Source organism: Carcharodon carcharias, chromosome 6 (genome assembly GCF_017639515.1).
Source record: "Carcharodon carcharias isolate sCarCar2 chromosome 6, sCarCar2.pri, whole genome shotgun sequence".
In the NCBI taxonomy this organism is placed as follows: Eukaryota; Metazoa; Chordata; class Chondrichthyes; order Lamniformes; family Lamnidae; genus Carcharodon; species Carcharodon carcharias.
In genome coordinates, this window is record NC_054472.1 from 129,610,918 (window position 1) to 129,629,706 (window position 18,789).

General features: G+C 43.6%; 1 protein-coding gene across 6 annotated transcripts in view; it reads left to right on the forward strand.

Annotated features, from left to right (window-relative positions):
- The window catches only part of LOC121278752 (copine-3-like), a 69,989-nt gene that overhangs the window by 25,916 nt on the left and 25,284 nt on the right, over positions 1–18,789 (forward strand). For all 6 annotated transcript variants that reach the window (XR_005943274.1, XM_041189150.1, XM_041189149.1 and 3 more), the window contains 5 exons: positions 4,887–4,958; positions 5,234–5,317; positions 12,417–12,506; positions 13,573–13,671; positions 17,852–17,938. Coding sequence is in view for 5 of the 6 variants with exons in the window: in XM_041189150.1 (XP_041045084.1) it covers positions 4,887–4,958; positions 5,234–5,317; positions 12,417–12,506; positions 13,573–13,671; positions 17,852–17,938 (432 nt within the window). In the remaining variant the exon portion in view is untranslated. The remainder of the gene's footprint in view (positions 1–4,886; positions 4,959–5,233; positions 5,318–12,416; positions 12,507–13,572; positions 13,672–17,851; positions 17,939–18,789) is intronic.

The window sequence follows — 18,789 nt, forward strand, 5'->3', positions numbered from 1 at the left end:
AATCCATAGAGCATCAGTGAGCTAGATGACTGGGATTGGAAGACGAGGAGGCATCACTGTGTGACTGATGAGATGAGCCTAGATTTTAGGGGCTCGCTCTTCAAAAGGAAAATGAACCAGGAGCACAGAACTTGTGCAGGCAGTGGGCTGTTACCTAGAATAAGCTATAGATAGTGGTTAATCTGGAGGACTGCACAACCCACTATTTGCATTTGTAACACAGTAAAAGAAGATTGTGAGGTCATGGAATGTACGCAGCTCAGATAGAGGAGGAGGACTGAAACTCAACTATTGCCGCCAAGATGGAAGCGATGACCACTTCCATTGATTTCTTGTGAAATACCTTTTAAAATATCATAGCACAAAGAATTCAAGACTTAATTGGGATCTATTTAAATGATATTGAGCTCACACTAACTATTCGCTACACCCAGTAAATGGTTATGTTTGCTATCTGAAGATGCCACTGTCTCTCAGTATATTAAATCAGCAAATCCTGTCTTATAGCCCCAGTTGTGTCTTTTCTATGGTCTTAGATGTATGCTAAGAATGATACTTATTGTAAACAATTGCTAATTTAATGGCAGTGAAGACATTCACAAAGGCATAATCAAAAAAAGGCAATTGTTTTTCCCTGACATTGCATCATCAGGTGATGGAAGGCCTATTCTTTCTTTGCCTCACTGTCCCTCAACTGGAACCACTAACCTTTTATGAATGGCATAATTCATTCAGTCACTGAGAACCTCACCAGGCTGTATGAACCTGTCCAGATACCTGTGAGGACTTATGCTAATGTTCTGTGTTGTAATTGGACTGGTTGCAAGGACCTCACTACACTTGGGGCAGGATTTTTCAGTCAGCATGCGGGGGAGGGCCCGACACATTGACACGTAAAATAACGCGCAGTGACGTTGGGCATGCTGTCTTGCGATGTTTTGTGAGTGGGCTGCGCCCCTTCGATATGTAAACGGCCTATTAAGACCATTAAGGAAGTAATTATTTTAATTGTTAACGCTGTCCGTCCAACCTTAAGGTTGGCGGGCAGGCAAAAAGGCCAAGCGGCCTTCATGTTTTTTAGGAACCCTCATCCACAAGCGGCATGAGGTTTCCTAAAGCTTTTATTAATTAAATAATAAATTTTTCCTCCATATAAAAATGTGTATCATCTCACATGACACAGTCACATGAGCAAACATGTTTAAATACATTTTTAATCCATTAATTACAAAAGCGATTCAATCTCCCTGAGGCAGCTCCGTGCCTCAAGGAGATTGGAGTACTCTTTCACACGCATATGCAGGAAAGAGCGCTGGCCCCGACTCTCTTTCCTCCCCCTGCCTGCAAAGGTAGCACTGAGTGCTGCGGCTTGCGTCTTACACTGGGCGGAGCTTAATTGGCTCGCCTGCGTAAAATAGCGGCGTGGAGCCGATTGTGGACGGCGATCGACGCCGCAACTGTCCGCTCCTGCTGAGCCTGCCCGCCGCCTGAAAAATTCAAGCCTTGATCTCCACCGCTGGGTTGAATGCTCAGAATACCCCTCCTTGCCAAACAACCAACCCAAAGCGTGACCTGACTCAGTTATGCAGATCTCATTGATTTTCCAAAGTACAAATGAATGATGGCAATTTCTAAGATACCACATGTTCATGTGCAAATTGATGTGATTTGTAGCACATAAAAGTCCCTGTTGATAAAGTTGATGTGGATTTTGTATAGGTCTTCATGAAGTTATCAGTAGCACCATGTACATGGGTGACTATTGCTATTCTGTAAAATTTAACTGCTTGTGTTCTTTGCTTGAAAGGATCTATTTAAGGAGCCTGCCTGATAGAACGTCTTGTAGCCACCCTAAACACTAATGCACAGTAGATAGACAAATGTGACTCAGGTCATCCAAAGCTGCCTGAAAGGACCTGGTCACAAAAGGCAATGCTGTGGTCACATACCAATCATTAACAATTTTGTGCCATGACCAATCACTAACAATGCTGTGCCATGTATTCATTTGGGCTGCAAGTATGTACAGCAACTGGCATTACCAGATGGTTGCCTTTAGGCAAATTGACACTCTAATATTTCCTCTGTGAAAAGTCAACTTATGACCTCCAAGTTTAGAGTACCTTCTGGACTGGATGGATATGAGTCATATGCTGACATCTTTCATGATACCTCCCTCACCAAGCTTCCATTCTTTACTTCATATTTTTGTTATTTCTTCTCATTATAACTAGGAAACAAGGTTATTGTCATACTGAAATCCATTATTTTACTTAATGTATGAAATTTTTGTTGTACTAAAGTTATGAAGTATTGCCAGGTGAACCAGCGCACTGTGACTGCAGTACGCACTATCTACAAGATGCACTGCAGCAAGTTGCCGAGGCTTCATTGACGGCACTCCTCAAACCTGCAACCTCCATCACTCAGAAGGACAAGGTCAGCAGGTGCATGGGAATGTCATAACCTCCCATGTTCCTTTCCAAGTGACACAGCATCCTGGTTTGAACTTATATTGCTGTTTCTTCATTGTCGCTGGGTCAAATTCCTAGCTATCTACCTAACAGCACTGTGGCAGTACCTACACTGCCTTTAGCTTCTCAGGAAAACTAGGCGTAGGTAATAAATGTTGGCCATCTAGTAATGCCCATACATTGTTTTTTTTTAAAAACATGCTGCATTTGTGTCCTGAATCTTCTAGGGAGTTGGAAGAAATTTTATATGCTAACAAAAAGAGTTAATTAACTTGAATGTAAATTCGCACAGCTACACGTGAACAAATCTACTGTGTTGTTAGAGAAACTAATGTAATGGAGATAGCAATCTGATTTATATAGCCCTTGTAATGTATAAATGCCCCAAGTTATGTTGGAATAATAATAAGATGTCTAGTTGCCAGCTAGGGAGGTTGGATGATTAAGAAGGGAGAAGGTGTGGTTTTTAAGCTCAACTCAATTCAACAAGACAATTATGGTTTTGCACAGTCTTGTTCAGCCTAAATTGGTGACTAGGGAGGGGGATGAAGCCAGTGGTAAAGAAATGCTTCTTCGCCAGTGACATCATCTCCAACTTGTATTTGTAGGAGAGTGTCTTGAAGCTGTTAATGTGTATAATATTGGATAATATTTTTCTTTTAAAATAGATGTTTAGGCTGTGGGTGTGTCTTAAATGAATTAAAGCCAGCCAGTCTGGGTACTTTGATGTGTACTAGTTTTGATTAGTAAGAGAGATAGCATGCATTTGCATTTTTTGAATAAAGTATTCAAGAAGTGGGGTGAAAAATAATACCTATCTAGCAGATACCAAGCCATATGCTTATATTACTAATAACATTGGTATTATGAAAGGGGTTTTATTGTTAGAGAAGTTTAGTTCAGAGGTTGTCGATACAATGAGAATTAACATTCAATGGGCAGTGGTAGGCATAACAAGACAACTGTTTTGGGTATGCAGAGTAGAGGCAATGTGAGGTTAAAAGGCAGCTGTAAGCCTCCAATTCTCTCCATAGGAACCAACGTGAAAGGAACCTTGTTTTGAATTTGTACGGTGAAAATGCTTTGCCTGGTGTTTGGTTAAATCTATGGGTTGCTGTTGCCTTAATGGAGATTAGTTTGGGAATTTGTTAAAAGTTATGATAGTGGTAATTTGTAGTCATGTGTATATATTTAGCCTGTGTAAATTAATAAAATATTTCATTTAGTTTAATGTAAAATCTTGAAAACTGATGGTCTGATTCTGAATTTAGAGACGCATCTCAAACATAACATTTAAAATTATAGGTTAGGACAGTTGTTTAAAGTTTCCCTCTGAGATTTTTAAGTAACTCAGCTTTACCAACTGCATCGGTCATTACAGGGAGGTATTGAGAACATTGGTATCTTCAAGCACAAAAAAACTTGGTTGTTTTTTAAATTAAAGATTGATGAATAGCTTGTCTTCAGGGATAATTTGAATAACCTGTTAAATATTTATAAATACTAGAATAACTCATAAAATTCAAATCCTTAATCATTGATAACCATTAGCTGCAACTTTAAATTGAGTGATATTGATCTTAGCAACTAGGAAAAAGATCTCAAAGATGAAGAATAAGAAAAGGGCATTGTGGCCTAGAAACTCAGCCGTGTAGCAACTTTTTGCAGATGCAGTGCAGACACCCAAGAGCTCAAAATAGTGGGCAGGAAGCATGCATGCACTTATGGTCAAAATTGCTCTTCCCACCATATTGGAAAAGGACTAATGAGGTCTGCCTTACCCATGCCTGAAGTAGGTGTTAAGCCCTTTGCATAAACAAATGAAAAGGTAATACCTGCTTGAGGTCCCAACTGTAGCATTGGTTTGCCCTGATGCACTGAGTAAAATAAGCGCTATAAACCCAACAACAAAGATGATTAATAACTTAACTGAATATGGAACTGACAGAAGCAGTATTGCTCCATCCAAATTCACATTAAAGGACCCCTTGGTAACTGCTTTACTTGTATGCCCCAGAACCAGAGATCCCAAACTTATACTACTCCAAGCCTCCCCTGGCCCACAATATATTGCTCTATTCCCAACCAGTCCCATGGACCCACTTATCTGAAGGTCTCTATCGCACTAAGAGTAGCCCATTTCTTACCTGTATGATCCATTCTTCATCGGCTGATTGTTATGCCCTGCTGGCTCTATTACAATGTGGTCCAATGCTCAATATCAAGGATATGTTGGATCTCATCATTCTGCATGCTATATGCCCTGGGCCCTCTGTGAGCATAAAAATGGTTGATCCTGAATTTTTCTATGATTTTTGGACCAGTCCCTTAGTTCAGATACTTGAAGTGCAAGTTATTTGGTCATTTTGTTATTAACTGGTTTCTATTCTGTTCTTTATCTTCATGCTCAAGATTTTTGCAGAGGAGGTGAAAGATAACCGGGTGGTAAATTTTGAAGCTCAAGCACGGAATCTGGATAATAAGGTGGGTTTTCTATGTAAAAACTGAAAATACACAGCAAGTCCTTTAACTGAAAAGAGGGAAGATTGAAACATAATTTGGATAGAAACCCTTCGTCAACACTGGCTGTTTTATTTCCATCATTTTCTCTTTTAGATTAACAGCATTATCAGTTTTGCCTTTTATCTCTGGCTTTTATACCTCACCTAAGGGTATTATTTGTACAATGATTGTTGGTTCACATTTTCTGTCTGCTTATAATATTTGTTGTTCTATTGTCTTGTACTGGTGGTGATCAGGATTTCTTCGGGAAGTCTGATCCTTATTTAGAATTCTACAAACAGACTGAGGATGGAAGATGGCAAATGGTGCATAGAACAGAGGTAAGGGTTACAATGCTGTTGTTACCATGTCTTTATCACTATTGTCTTTTTTTCCTTATGCAACCTAGCTATCAATCACTTCAATCCTTTTAAATGTATAGGAAGTAGGATGTTGTGATTTTATGCTGGTCGAGTGATACCGTACATGTAGAGGTCTAAATTGGATAGTCTAGTGCTTGATCACGTGACCACAATAAGGATCAAAAATGAGGCCTAAGATGCTTGAACAGACTTCTGCCTGGAGAGGCATCTATTTATTGCCCATGCTTGAAGTAAACATTAATCCACTTAATTGCATATGCAAATAACAATGCTTGCTTCTCGCCCCTGCTGTAATTTTGGTTTGCCCTGAGGTAGCCAACACCTGTGCCAATTGTCACTGGGGAAACCAATTCTAAGTACCATGGAAGTTTTACAGAAAATGTTATATACTTGCCATAATGTTACCATAATGTCCTGAGTTAGCAAACATGACAGCTTCCTTGTTCCCCTACCCCTGCTACTCTCACCATCCTTAGCATTCCCAAGGCCTGTGATCTTACTACCTGATCCACAACAGCACCGCTAATATCCCAGCAGTGCTCCTGAGGTTTGTGATCTTTATACCTGAACCCTGACTGCAGTCGCCCACGATTCAACTCGATCACTTTACCTGGAAGTTGGAAAATTACCAGCATAATTCCACTTGCATTCCAGTGAGGTCTGAGACCCAAAATCTGGGTGGTGTCCTCGGAACTTGCCATTTGAGTTAAAGCTGCGCGTGAGGTGGGCACCTCCGAATTGATCCCCATAGTGTGTTATTACTTCGACTAATTTGATATAATATTTTTGGAAAAATCCGATGAGCAAATATTAAAGGGATAGTGGCGGATATTATGGGGTAAAATATCTGCTATGGACAGATAAATGTTAACGGAATCTCTACCTCTGGTGCCCCCCACCCCCCTTTAAGACCATGAACCATTCATGAATCCTTTTATAAGGAGCAGGTATATGATTTTAATAAAAATCCCAACTCAATGGGCTGAATTTTCCCCCCATTAGGGGGGAAGTTGATGGGTGGGTGCGTACAGGCGCGCTTCTGACCGGCGCCCCCAATTGGAGGCACGATGCCATTTCATGTGGGTGGGCCAATTAAGGCCCGCCCAGCGTGACATCCGCAGAGAAGCGCTAGGTGCTCCCTGTGCAGGCAGGGGGGTATTCCTAAAATCGAGAGTGTGCTCTTTCACACATGCGCATGAAAAAGCGCACTCATCTCCCTGAGGCTAAGTGCAGCCTCGGGGAGATCAGCTCTAAATGTGAAAAAGCTCAAAATAGGAAAATAAAATTTCCCTAACATGTCCCCTCATGTGACAATGTCACATGAGTTGGGACGTGTTCATAATTTCCAAAAAAACTTTATTAAAAATTTTAAAACCCTACATGAAACCTCATCCCGCCCATGGATGAGGTTTTATGCTTTTTCTTGTTCCCACCAGGGCTCCTGGCCTGCCCGCCAACCTTAAGGTTCACTAGTTACTTTAATTGCTCTGCCAATGGCCTCAATTGGCCAGTGACAGGTTGGCGCGTGTGCAGCTGATTTTGCTACGCCCCCACCTTCCTGAAAATTTAAATGGGGCGCGGTGACGTCGGGAGTTCTGCCCAATGTCACCGCGTGTCATTTTACGTGTTTTATGAGCGGGCCCTGCCCCTGCTCGCCGATGGTAAAATCCAGCCCTATGTCTTGGGCCAGAATTTTCAGGCCTCGTTGGTGTTGGGTGTCATCGTGGGCAGGGTGGGGCAGGCGAGCAGTATGGCAAGAAGGCCAAGATTTGGTTTCACGCTAGCATCAAAGCACAGCAAGATCATCCATCTTACCGGAGGCCTGTGTGAACCCTCTTTGCATCTCGCTAATGGGATACAAACTAAGGGCCAACCAGAATTGTGCCCCCCACGCCATGTTTACCGTCACACCAGCGGGAAAATTTGCCAGCCCAGAACGCATCTGCACAAGTGTGACATGCAGAATTTGGGACTTAGCGTAAGGGCCTGGCTCAGATCACAGACATCTGAGGAGCAGAAGATGCTGCCGCCCTACAGCTACCGGACCCTGTTAGAACACTTGAATCGCATGCTGGGTGGGCTCTCATGGACATGGCTCTACCATGAAGCAGCTCATGGAAAGTGGGAGGTCTCCGTTGATGTCTCTGGTCTGATTCAGAAAACCGCAAGGTCTTGGAAATGGACTGCTACAGATGATCGGCAAGGGTGGGGGAGAGGAAGGTCCAGCTATGAGTGGGAGAGTAAGATGTACCGGGTTTGGGGGGCGACAGGGGTTGAAGTTTGGAGTGGGGGCGCAGAGGACAAAGGTGTTCGGGGGGGTGAGGTTGAGGGGGAGGAAGTATGTAACGGGAGAGAATCCAACAAATGGGGATTTAGGTCTCACCGAGATTTGTGTCTCTGCACTGGTGGAGGGTGTGGGTAAGCGCAGTGACGGATCTTCCAGGCTTCTTATTTCCAGCTCTTCAATGGAGGAGGTGTAAGGGAAGGAGTCCGGTGGTGGGGAAGGGAGTCCAGCGAGGAGGAGGGAGGGGTGGGCGGAGGGGCAAACATGCAAGAGAGGGAATCTGTGGAGTCAATGGCTGCCTCCTGGGGAGCAAACTGAGGTTGGGTGTGGTAGGAGGGAGTGGTGAGTGCGAGAGGGACAGAATCAGTCGAAAGGGTGGGAGGGTGAAGGTGTGACGGTAAAAGAGGTGGCAATTGTGCTTGGTGGGGGCTTGGAGGCAGACATGGACCCTGGGAGTAGGAAGAGGAGATCGGGGAGGTCCATGTGGATGAGGGTGGGATTCTCAGGAAGGTAGGAAACGTGCATGTTCACCTGGACATCCTGGAAAGGAAAGGTTTTGGATTGGTAGGTGGCAGTGGGAGGTGATGCAAGCTGGGGGAGTGGGGGGGGGGGGGGCGGTGTTCAACAGTGATGGTGGGGGAAGGACATGGGTCTTATGGTCCTATGACTGGGGGAGGGGAAAGGACGGGGGAGAATCTTGACCATGGCCATGTTTTTCCATTCGAAAGTGAGCGGAGTCTCCTATTGGATGGGCGCAGGTGCTGCATGGGAGTGTGATGAGTGGTGGGCGGAGACGCAGGTCAGCTCAAATGGACACCTGAAAGAGAACCCCAGCAGGTAGCATTGAAAATCCTCAGGACATTGAGATGAGTGTGAAGGAGGAAGGCTCCACGTGCATGAGAGAGTGTTTGCATGAGGCTTCAAAAGGTCCTGCCACACACACACTTCTCCCTCCAGAATCACTCATGGTTTGGCTGCGTGCAGCTGAACTGCAACTGGGGAGTGGTGCAGGAGGAGGACTCATGAAGCCTGTAAATGAAGCTGAAAGACACCATTACACATTATTCGGTGACAGTGAATATGTTTTCAGATTGTAAAGTGACAATATATGTTCACCCGTACAATAGTTTGTGATCAGAAATTCCTAACTTTTCTAAGCTTACCACCTCTTCTAGGTGCTGCCTTGACATCTGCAGCAGGGGTGGAGACAGCCTGTGCAATGGTTGGCCATAATACCTCTGATGATTTTGGCATGTGTCCTCTGGAGAGCCAAGGCCTTGATGACCCCGGCTTGGTTTGGCTATCCTCCTGTGGGCCAGCTGCTCCCTCTGCGGTGACAGAGGATGGGTTTGAGGAGGTCACAGACAAAGGGGATGTGAGGGAGAAGACAGCCTCTGAGAGGATGACCCTGGGATATCCAACTGCCACTCCTCCTCCCATTGAGTGCCCAAGGGCCCCAGCCTGACTGCTTGAAAGGAAGGAGCACCTGGAGGGATGTTGAGGTGCCCCATTTTCCTCTCTCATTGCCACTGGAGGAACTCACCCATGGCTACCACGATGGAGTGCAGGTCTGCGCACATCCCTGCATTCTGCATTGTCCAGGGTTTCCTTGGCTTCCTCCATTCTTCTCCATATGTGCACTTCATCAGAGAACAGGTGGACACACTCTTCTGACTTGCATGCCATTCTCTTAAGGGCTTCTAACAGCTCTGCGTGATGTTTCCCCGCCCTCTGCCGATGAGCAGGAAGGCAGAATCCAGAGGCTCGTCACCTGACTCAGATCTCATAGATGCCTCTTCCCCAGCAGTCTTCCGAGTACTGGGGAGTTTGGCTGAACCTACCTCCTCCTGCTGCCGTCACATGTCCTGGTGGTGACCACCAGATTGTGAACCTGAGCATGCTCTAGATTTAGGTCCCACCGAAATTTGTGTCTCTGCACTGGTGGAGTGTGTGGCGGATCTTCCAGGCTGCTCATTTCCAGTTCTTCAATGGAGGAGGTGTCCTCTTGGCTGGAGGTGAGGGCATGGATGGAACTGGGGATCTGGCTGGCTGAGGGTATCGGTTGCTTGGCAGAGCTCCCTATGAACCAAAATAGAGATGATTAGTGCATGGCAGCAGAGTCAAAAGCATGAGAGAGAGCACTCACAGTTGCGTTCAGAGAGGGATGATGTGATGCGGGATGATGTGGTGCAGGACCCTTACGAGGGTGTTCACCACCGACCTCACTGTGGTCGCAGGAAGGGTCCATGTCTTCACCAGTCAGTGCAATGGTACACTCCTCAAAGTGAGTGAGGGGCCTAATGTGGGCCACTCCACCCCACCTCCAGTCTGGGACCTTGCCACCCCTGGTCTGGGGCCTCTCCCTGCTGATGTGAGCCAGCTTCTCCTGCATAAAAACAGATGGAGAGAGTGTGAGCAGGACACAAAGCACTGTGTGGAATATTTGTGTGGTGAGTGGAACCATGGACGGGAAGCAGATGTGCGTTCCAGAGGATATGAGCCTGATGGAGATGTGAGGGTGTATATGAGAGTTAGTGGTGTTGTCCCTTGAGGTGTGAGATCCATGTGGATGTGTGATGGGTTTGTGATTGTGTGCATTGAGAGTGGAGCGAAGAGTGACTTACCCTGGCGGAACAGATGAGAGCATCCATCCTCTTCCTGCACTGGATGGCTGACCTCCTCTGTGCTCAGGGGTGCTGGCCGCCAATGTCACCGCCCCCCTAGGCCGGATTGGTGACTCTGGTGGCCCTCCTCCGGTCAGAGCTGGGGGTAGAGGACATCGCGGCGGCCTTGCACTGCGTCCAGCAGGTGCCCCAGAAAGGCGTCACTAAATTTGGGGGCTGCCGTCTTCTTTGCTTTGCTAGAGCAGTCCTGACCTGGAGACATGAGGTAGGCATGCACCCTGATGCACTTTAACTATGGCGCCTGGAGTGAGGAAGGGCTGATGTCACGGCGTGGCAGGCAAATTCGAGCTCGCCCACCAGTGATCTGGCGTGTTCCCCACGAATGCATAATTAATGAGATGGGATGCACCTGGTATGGGACGATACAGCGCAGGAAGCTGTCATTGCGGCTGGTGGGTAAAATACCTTTCTTCTCATCCGCTACCGTGCTTTGTGCAAATCTGGTACGATGCTGCCCTTGACAAAGTAAAAATGTGCAACCCAGAAACATCACCAGAATATTGACATTACTTAATGACAGTTCTGGAGTATTTCCCTTGCCAGACAACAAAATTTCCATGAACATTAGATCCAAACAACTGACTTAATTTTTAGACAGTTTATTTCTAAATAATGTATAATTGAAGATGTGATGAATTCTGACATGTTAAGGTTAGGATGTACACATTGGTGAGGATTAATTGATCTGTAGCACAGTCATTTCATTATATTTTTCATCTCTATGGTTTCTACTTCATGAAATTCCAAGCATTTACTCACAAACCTGTGTTTGAAGCAAAAGGTGTTCATGGTTATGCCCTGAAAATATGCCTTTAACAAATTCATTCATCTTTTCAAAATGTAACTGCAACAGTGTTTATAAAGTAAAGCATCATGGGCAGGACTTTCATGTCGGTGGGGAGGGGGGCCCACTCGCCAACACGTAAAATGACACGCGGTGATGTCGGGCGGAACTCCTGATGTCACCACGCTCCCTTTAAATTTTCCGGCAGGCAGGGGCGCAACAAAATCAGCTGTGCACCTGCCGATCTGTCAATGTCCAATTGAGGTCATTGACAGAGTCACTTAGCTAATTAATGGACCTGCCCATCCAACCTTAAGGTTGGCGGGCAGGCCAGGAGCCCCAGCGGGAATTAGAAAAAGCATGAAACCTCATCCATGGATGGGATGAGAAGTTTCATGTAGGATTTAAAAAATTTTATTAAAGTTTTTGTAAAAATTATGGACATGTCCCAACTCATATGACAGTGTCACATTGAGGGGACATGTCAGGAATTTTTTATTTCTCTATTTTTAATATTTGTTACAGAACAGCCAGTCTCGCTGAGGCAGCACTTGGCCTCAGGGAGATGAGTGCGCTCTTTCATGCGCATACACGAAAGAGCGCACTCTTGATTTTGGGATTCCACCCCCGCCCACACAGGGAACGCTTCCGTGCAGACATCGCGCTGGATGGGCCTTAATTGGCCCGTCCACATAAAATGGCGCCATGCCCCTCATTGAGGGTGCCGATCGGAGGTGCGCCCGCAATTCAACTTCGACCCCGATGGGGGGAAAATCCTGCCCTATGTATTAGTAATCTGCAACTTTAAAATGGCCAATAACTACCATAAGACTCTCGAATCTTCTTTCCCATTTAGATAAATATTTAATGTTTGTGATAGTCTCACAATGATAAATTGGGGTTTCGCTTCTCATATCTGAAAACTTACTGAAACAACAAACCATTTGAAACTAACCTCTCAGCTTTCAGTGTTAGTATTAGTGAACTGAATGGGACAGTGCAAGTGGCTGTTTGAAGCTTCAGAGCAGAAAAGTACAGTTAGCTTTTTCAGCCTGTCATTTATTTAACCAGGAATTAATATTCATAATAACAAAAAATGTGATGCTGTTTTTTCAGATAAAATATATTCTTATATCAGCTGTATTCCGGGACAGTTAGCACTTCAATGTTTATCAAGCTACCCTCTCAAAATCAATGGAGGAACCAGATTGAACTTCCACACAGATTACAAGGGATTTTTTTTTTAAAATTCAGAGCAACATTTTTCTGATATTATGTTATCATATTTCCTACCTCACTTTTTAGGTAATAAAGAACAACCTGAATCCAAGTTGGAAACCTTTTAGAATCCCTTTGCGATCTCTGTGTAATGGTGACTTACAGAGGTCTATCAAGGTACTTTACATTTATCTGTATTGAAGGGGAAACAATATCTTTTTAACAATATTGATTCAACAAAAACAGTTTGAAAATACACAGTACTTTGATTATCTTTCATAGCGATTAGTATAAAATCACATTGGCAATGCCATTAGTACTCTTGTAAAGATTTGACCAGACTGAAAGAGTGTATTCAGTTGTGAGTGAAGTAAATAGAGCAATATAGTAGATATATGTTTTTGTCCTTGGTTAAATTTTGTTGTACTAGCAAGCAGTGACAGAGAGGTTTTGAACATATGTGATGGATGGTTTGGGAACATTTAGGTGTCATGAGTTGAAGTGAGAAGATTCTTAAACAAAGGCCACTCAGAAAGAAAACCAATCTTCAACTCTAACTGTTGGCATTTGTTCTATAAGTAGTTCCACTTTTTATAAAACATTCAGATTTAGACTAATTCAAAGCTTGCCAAACATTTACATAGGCAATATCTTTAGCTGTTTGTCATATGCTCATATGTTGCTAATAAGTTCTTGCGGCCCAGAGGAAAAGCGGTTTAAGTGCTGTCCTCATCCAATGACTCACCCATCCAGTTTTAACGAACTCTCTTCATGAGGTGCGTATGAATTGAAATAAAATTTGAATGTATATAGGATCTGACAGGTTAGCAGTGCTGATGCATATAAATAAGGTAGTTTAGGGAGCTCAGGTTCCAAGTGTTGATAACACTTCATGACCAATTCTAACAAAATAGAGACCATTAAATCATGATCTTTTATTCCTCAATCCTTATCTTTGGATTGCAGTTGCACAAAAAATGTCAGCTATTGTCTCTCTGATTACTTCTGATACTTCACAAAGATGATTTGGCAATAAGCTTGCTGAGTTGCTCAAGGCTTTTGTTGCAGATTTGCAATGAGAATTATTCATAACCAGTACTACTACAGGCAACAAAAGAGAAATGCATAGAGGAATGTTGCATCGATCGACAACAATGGCTCATTTATACTGTAGATTGAAGTGTGGAAACTTGAAAATAGCAATTTTTCAGTTTACAACAAAATTTAATTTAATCTTTTTCAGGTGGATTGCTATGACTATGACAATGATGGATCACATGACCTAATTGGAATATTTGAGACTAATATGACTAAGCTACAAGAAGCATCCTACAGCTCGCCGGTAGGTTTGTATATAGAATATACAGTGTTGAAAACAGGCCGTTCACTCAACTAGTCTATACTCCACACAAGTTTCTTCCTGTTCCATCTACCTCATCTCAACCATTCAGAATATCTTTATCCCAATTCTCTCATGTACCGATCTAGTTTCCTTTTGAAAGCATTAAGCTTCATTTACCTCAACCTTCCTGTAGTCACAAGTTTCATATTCTAGCCACTCTATAAGTAAATTTCTCCTTATGTCCCTATTAGATTTATTACTAATTATCTCGTATTTATAGTCAATTTTTATTATTTTTGTTGAGGTATGAATTGCAATATTTCTCATGCTTTTAAATCTATAAACTAAAGGAGTAATTTTCAGACTTGACACATTCACTGGAGTGCTGTGCCCACAGGGGAGACAAATTGGAACTTCAGGTGTATGTTGCGCCCATTTATTTGACCAATAACTAATGAAAATTGGGTCACCAAATGCCACAATTTTTGATTGCAGGCAAAGGTTCCCACAGGGTATGCAAAGTTCTTGTTTCCTACATTTTTTGGCTGTTTTGTATTTTAATACTGCCTAAATTCTCAAATACTTTTAAATGTTAAACAAGCCTGTGTTGATTTTGACTTTCTTGAGTTATATTTGATGATAGCTCTCACAGCACTTAGCATATATCAATATATGACTTGTTTAAAATTGTCACAAAGTGGCTAATTCTTTTGGCCATATTAAGTATGCGTATCCTATTACTATGACCAAGCTTTGAGTCTTCAGACTTAAAATCTCCTCGTGTGGCTAGGTGTCATATTTTAATTGATAATGCTGCTGCATAGCACCTTGGGGCATTTTACTTGAACTTTAAAGGCTCAATATAAATGCAATTTGTTGGTGCGATCAAACAGTGGCTTTTCACTACACAAAGGATAACTAAGCAAATCAAAGAATGTTACCTCCTTGTAAAACTCCACTTAGGCAGGTTAAAGGGCAGAAAAATAATGATGCATTCAGTGAAGCATGTAAATAATGGTGACTTTCTGAGTGCTTGCCCATGATGATGTAGCTGGACTGCCATGAGTACATATTATAAATTTGTGGGTGAGAACTGTTACAACTTGATCCTGTGATGATGCCTATTTCTATATGATTTAGTATTTGATAGTTCTGTGTTATTAAAGCCACAAATTACATCTTATGTAACTGTGATCATTCTGTTGTTGAATAGATCTGATTTTCTTTTTTTTTACTGTTGAGGACACATATAGGTGCGGCAATTAGTCCTCTATATTTCATAGAAAAAGTCTACATCAGAATTTTTGACTACGTATTTTCACTCTTTAGCCATTATTGATTTAGTTGCCTGGAATACTAGTGGAATTGTTTCATGAAAGAGAGCAAGAAATGGGGAAATGTAAACACACTCACAAGCTAATTCATTCAGCTGTCTCTGCTGTTTCCTTCCCTTCTAGCCCACTGGATCAAACTTCTCCTAAAGCTGCCCCATGCCCTAGCCCTGAACTTGTATCTTTCTGATTCTCTTCATGCCCCCTCTTGAGCTCATCTTGTCCATGAGACCCATTTCCTGCTCCCTTGATCCTATCCCCATTAAACTACTGACTACCCAACTTCCCTTCCTGGTCTCCTCCTTAGCTGATATTGTTAATGGATTCCTCTACTCAGGTATTGTCTCTTTCCTGAACAAGTTTGATGTCATTCATCCACAGTCCCCGCAAAATAATTTAACCTTGACTCCCCTGCACCCCCCCGCCCCCAAGTTCTTGCAAACTGCGGCCCCATTCCGAAAGTCGTTGAACATGTTATTGACTTTCAAACCTGTGCCCATCTTACCATGACTCCATGTTTGAATCCCTTCAGTCAGGCTTCCAGCACTGAAACTGTCTTTATAAAAGTCACAAATTAAACCCTATATAACTGTGACCATGATAAACAATTTCCTCCTTATTCTTCTCAACCCGTCTGCAGCATTTTTCATGTTTGAAAATACTCCACACCGCTGTGCAGCTGGGATGTAACTGCATTTAGCTGGCTCCATTCATATCTAACAAGTCGTAGCCAGGGAATTATCTGTAATGACTTCTCCTCCATCATCCACACTGTTACCTCTAGCGTACCCCAGGGATCCATCATTGATCCCCTTTCTTTTCTCATTCACTTACATGCTGCCACTCAGCAATATTATCCAAAACATAGTGTCAGGCTGCATATGCTCGCGCTGCCATCACTCTGCTCTATCTCACCCCACCTCTCTTGACCACTCCCTTGTCTCTAATTTGTCACACTGCTTGTCTAGTACTGGATGAGCAAAAATTTCCTCCCAACTAAATATTGAGCAGGCTGAAGCTTTAATCCCCACCACAAACTCCATTCCATGGCCACTGAATCCATCCCTCCCCTTGCAACTTCCTGGGGCTAATCCAGATCAGACTTGGTGTCATAATTAATCCTGCGATGAGCTTTTGACTGCATTTACTTCATCACCAAGACCTATTTCCATCTCCATAATAACACTTGATGCCACCGATCCCTCCCCCACCACCACACCTCAGCTCATTTGCTGCTGAAATCTTCATCCATGCCTTTTTTATCTCTAGACATAACTATTCCAATGCTCTCCTGACCAGCCTCCCATCTTTTACCCTACAAAAACTTGAGCATATCTGAAACTCTTGCCCGTATCGTAACTCGCATCAAGTCCCATTCGCCCATCGCTGCTCCGCTTGCTAATCTACATTGGCTTGCAGTAAATTAACATCTTTATTTTAAAATTCTGATTCATGTTTTCAAATCCCTCCCATGACCTTGGTCCCCCCTATCACTGTACCTCTTTCCCCATCCTACAACTGTCCAAGATCTCTGTTCTCCTCCAATCTGGCCTCCTGCGCAAACCTAATTTTAATTACTGTACCACTGGTGGATGAGCCATTAGCTGCCAAGGCCCTAAACTCTGGAACTTCTCTCCCTCAAACCTTCCTGCTCTTTTACCTCCCTCTCCTCCTTCAGGGCACTTGTTAGCACCTATCTGTTTAACCAAGCTTTTGACCATCTTCCAAATATATCCTTACATTGCAGATGACAAATTTTGTTTGGTAACATTGGCCAGAATTTTCCTATCGGCGAGTTGGGGCCGGGGCCCGCTCGCCGATGTGAAAATGACGCGGGATGACATCTGGAGGAACCCCCGGCGTTATCCCGGTCCATTTAAATCTTTAGGAAGGTGGGCGGACAGCAAAATCAGCTGTCCACCCACCAACCTGTCAATGGCCAATTAAGGCCATTGACAGGATAATTAAGATAATTAAAGGACCTGCCCATCTAACCTTAAGGCTGGCGGGCAGGCCAGGAGCCCCAGCGGGCTCCTGATAATACATGAAACTTCATCCACTGGCGGGATGAGGTTTCCTGTCCGTTTTTAAAAACTTTAATAAAGTTCCTGTGCTTCCTAATAACATGTCCCATCTCGTGTGACATTGTCACATGAGGGGGACATGTTAATCATTTTTTATTTTTCTATTTTTAAAGTTTTTTAGAATGTCAGTAATCTCCCTGAGACAGCACTTAGTTTCAGGGAGATGTGTGCTCTTTCACGCGCATGTGTGAAAGAGCGCACTTTGACAGTTGGGGCATCCCTCCCCCCTCCCCCGCACAGAGAGTGCATAGCGCTTACCGTCGGGCAGGCCGCTGGGTGGGCCTTAATTGGCCTGCCCATCAAAATGGCCACGGGCCCCGTTTCAGTGGCAGGGATCGGCTGCACGCCCGCCGCCGAGCCAGTGGGGCCTGCCCGCCCACCAAGGGCAAAATTCTGCCTATTGTTTTGAAGCACCTTGAGATTCTAAGTTAAAGGCACTATTTAAATATGGGTAGGTTTTGTAGTATATGTGTGTGGAGCAGGGGAAAGAGGAAGGAGATTTTGGAAGAATAGTGTAACACAGTATTGCAACATTCCTCTTTTGAAACTTACTTTATGCTTCTCACTTCTAGCAGAGTATTGAGGTTATACCTGTGAATAAGGTTACATTGGCTGTTCTTTCTTTGCAGTAACTTACTGACATGGCCTTGGTTTTATGATGAAGATGATGATTTTATTGGATTAACTTAGTTGTGTATGGCCTGAACGCCTTATAATTTCATATTATTTTTTGTAATCACTTTGCTCCTGGTAATTCTCTTGCAGGCAGAGTTTGAATGTATTAACCCAAAGAAGAAACAGAAAAAGAGAAGTTACAAAAACTCAGGAATAGTGAGTTTTAAATTATGCCAGGTAAGAAATGTTGGCCCTTATTTGGTTATTGAAGGATTTTATCCCAACTGCTGCAGTGATTGTTTGGTTTGTTGTTTTTTTTTGTTCTCATCCCTTCTGTTTCTTTCTGCTTTATCATCCCTGTCACTTTCTTGCTCCCTGTCTTCTCCTTTCTTGCACTCTATGCTGTCACAACCTTTATCCTCAGTTTGCTATTTTGTGCCTGAAGCCACAGCTGCTGCTTACCTTCCATCTTCCAACCCAACAGCTTCCTTGAGCCTCAGCAGCTCTGTTTCTGGCCCCCAGGACTGCTGCTGCATTTTTATCAATTTTGCAGCATTGAGTCAGCAGCTTAGTTTTTATGCTGACAGTGTGTTTGCTGTCTGTTTATTTGGCAAATACATTATATGCTTAATGATGCTGTAAAAACTAAGCTGTTGTTTTCCTAGCTCAACTGGAAAACGGTGAAGCAGGCGCCAGAGGCCCCCGGGAGGGTTAACTGTAGCATATGGGTAAGGGGGCAGAGGGGATAGAAGGAATCATTGGGTTGGTGAGAAAGAGGGGTGAAGGGAGATAGAGTAGGGGAAATGCTTGCCAAAAGAGGAGAAGGCAGGAATGAAAAAAGGAGGAGAAAAAATGCAGGAAAGGAAGAAGTGTGATGGCAGCGAAAGTGATATGGTGAAGGATGATGAGGGGACTTGCACTCTGGCACCTCTTCCACATTGTTTTCTGTTGCTATCCTATGTCTCTGCAAAGCCACCATGCAGCCTTAGCTGGATCCCTCTTTAGATCTTAAGAGGTAGCATTTCTGCATTTCTGTTCTTGCTGGTTCATGACCAAAAAACAATAGAGTTTTGGGGATTTTAAAAAAA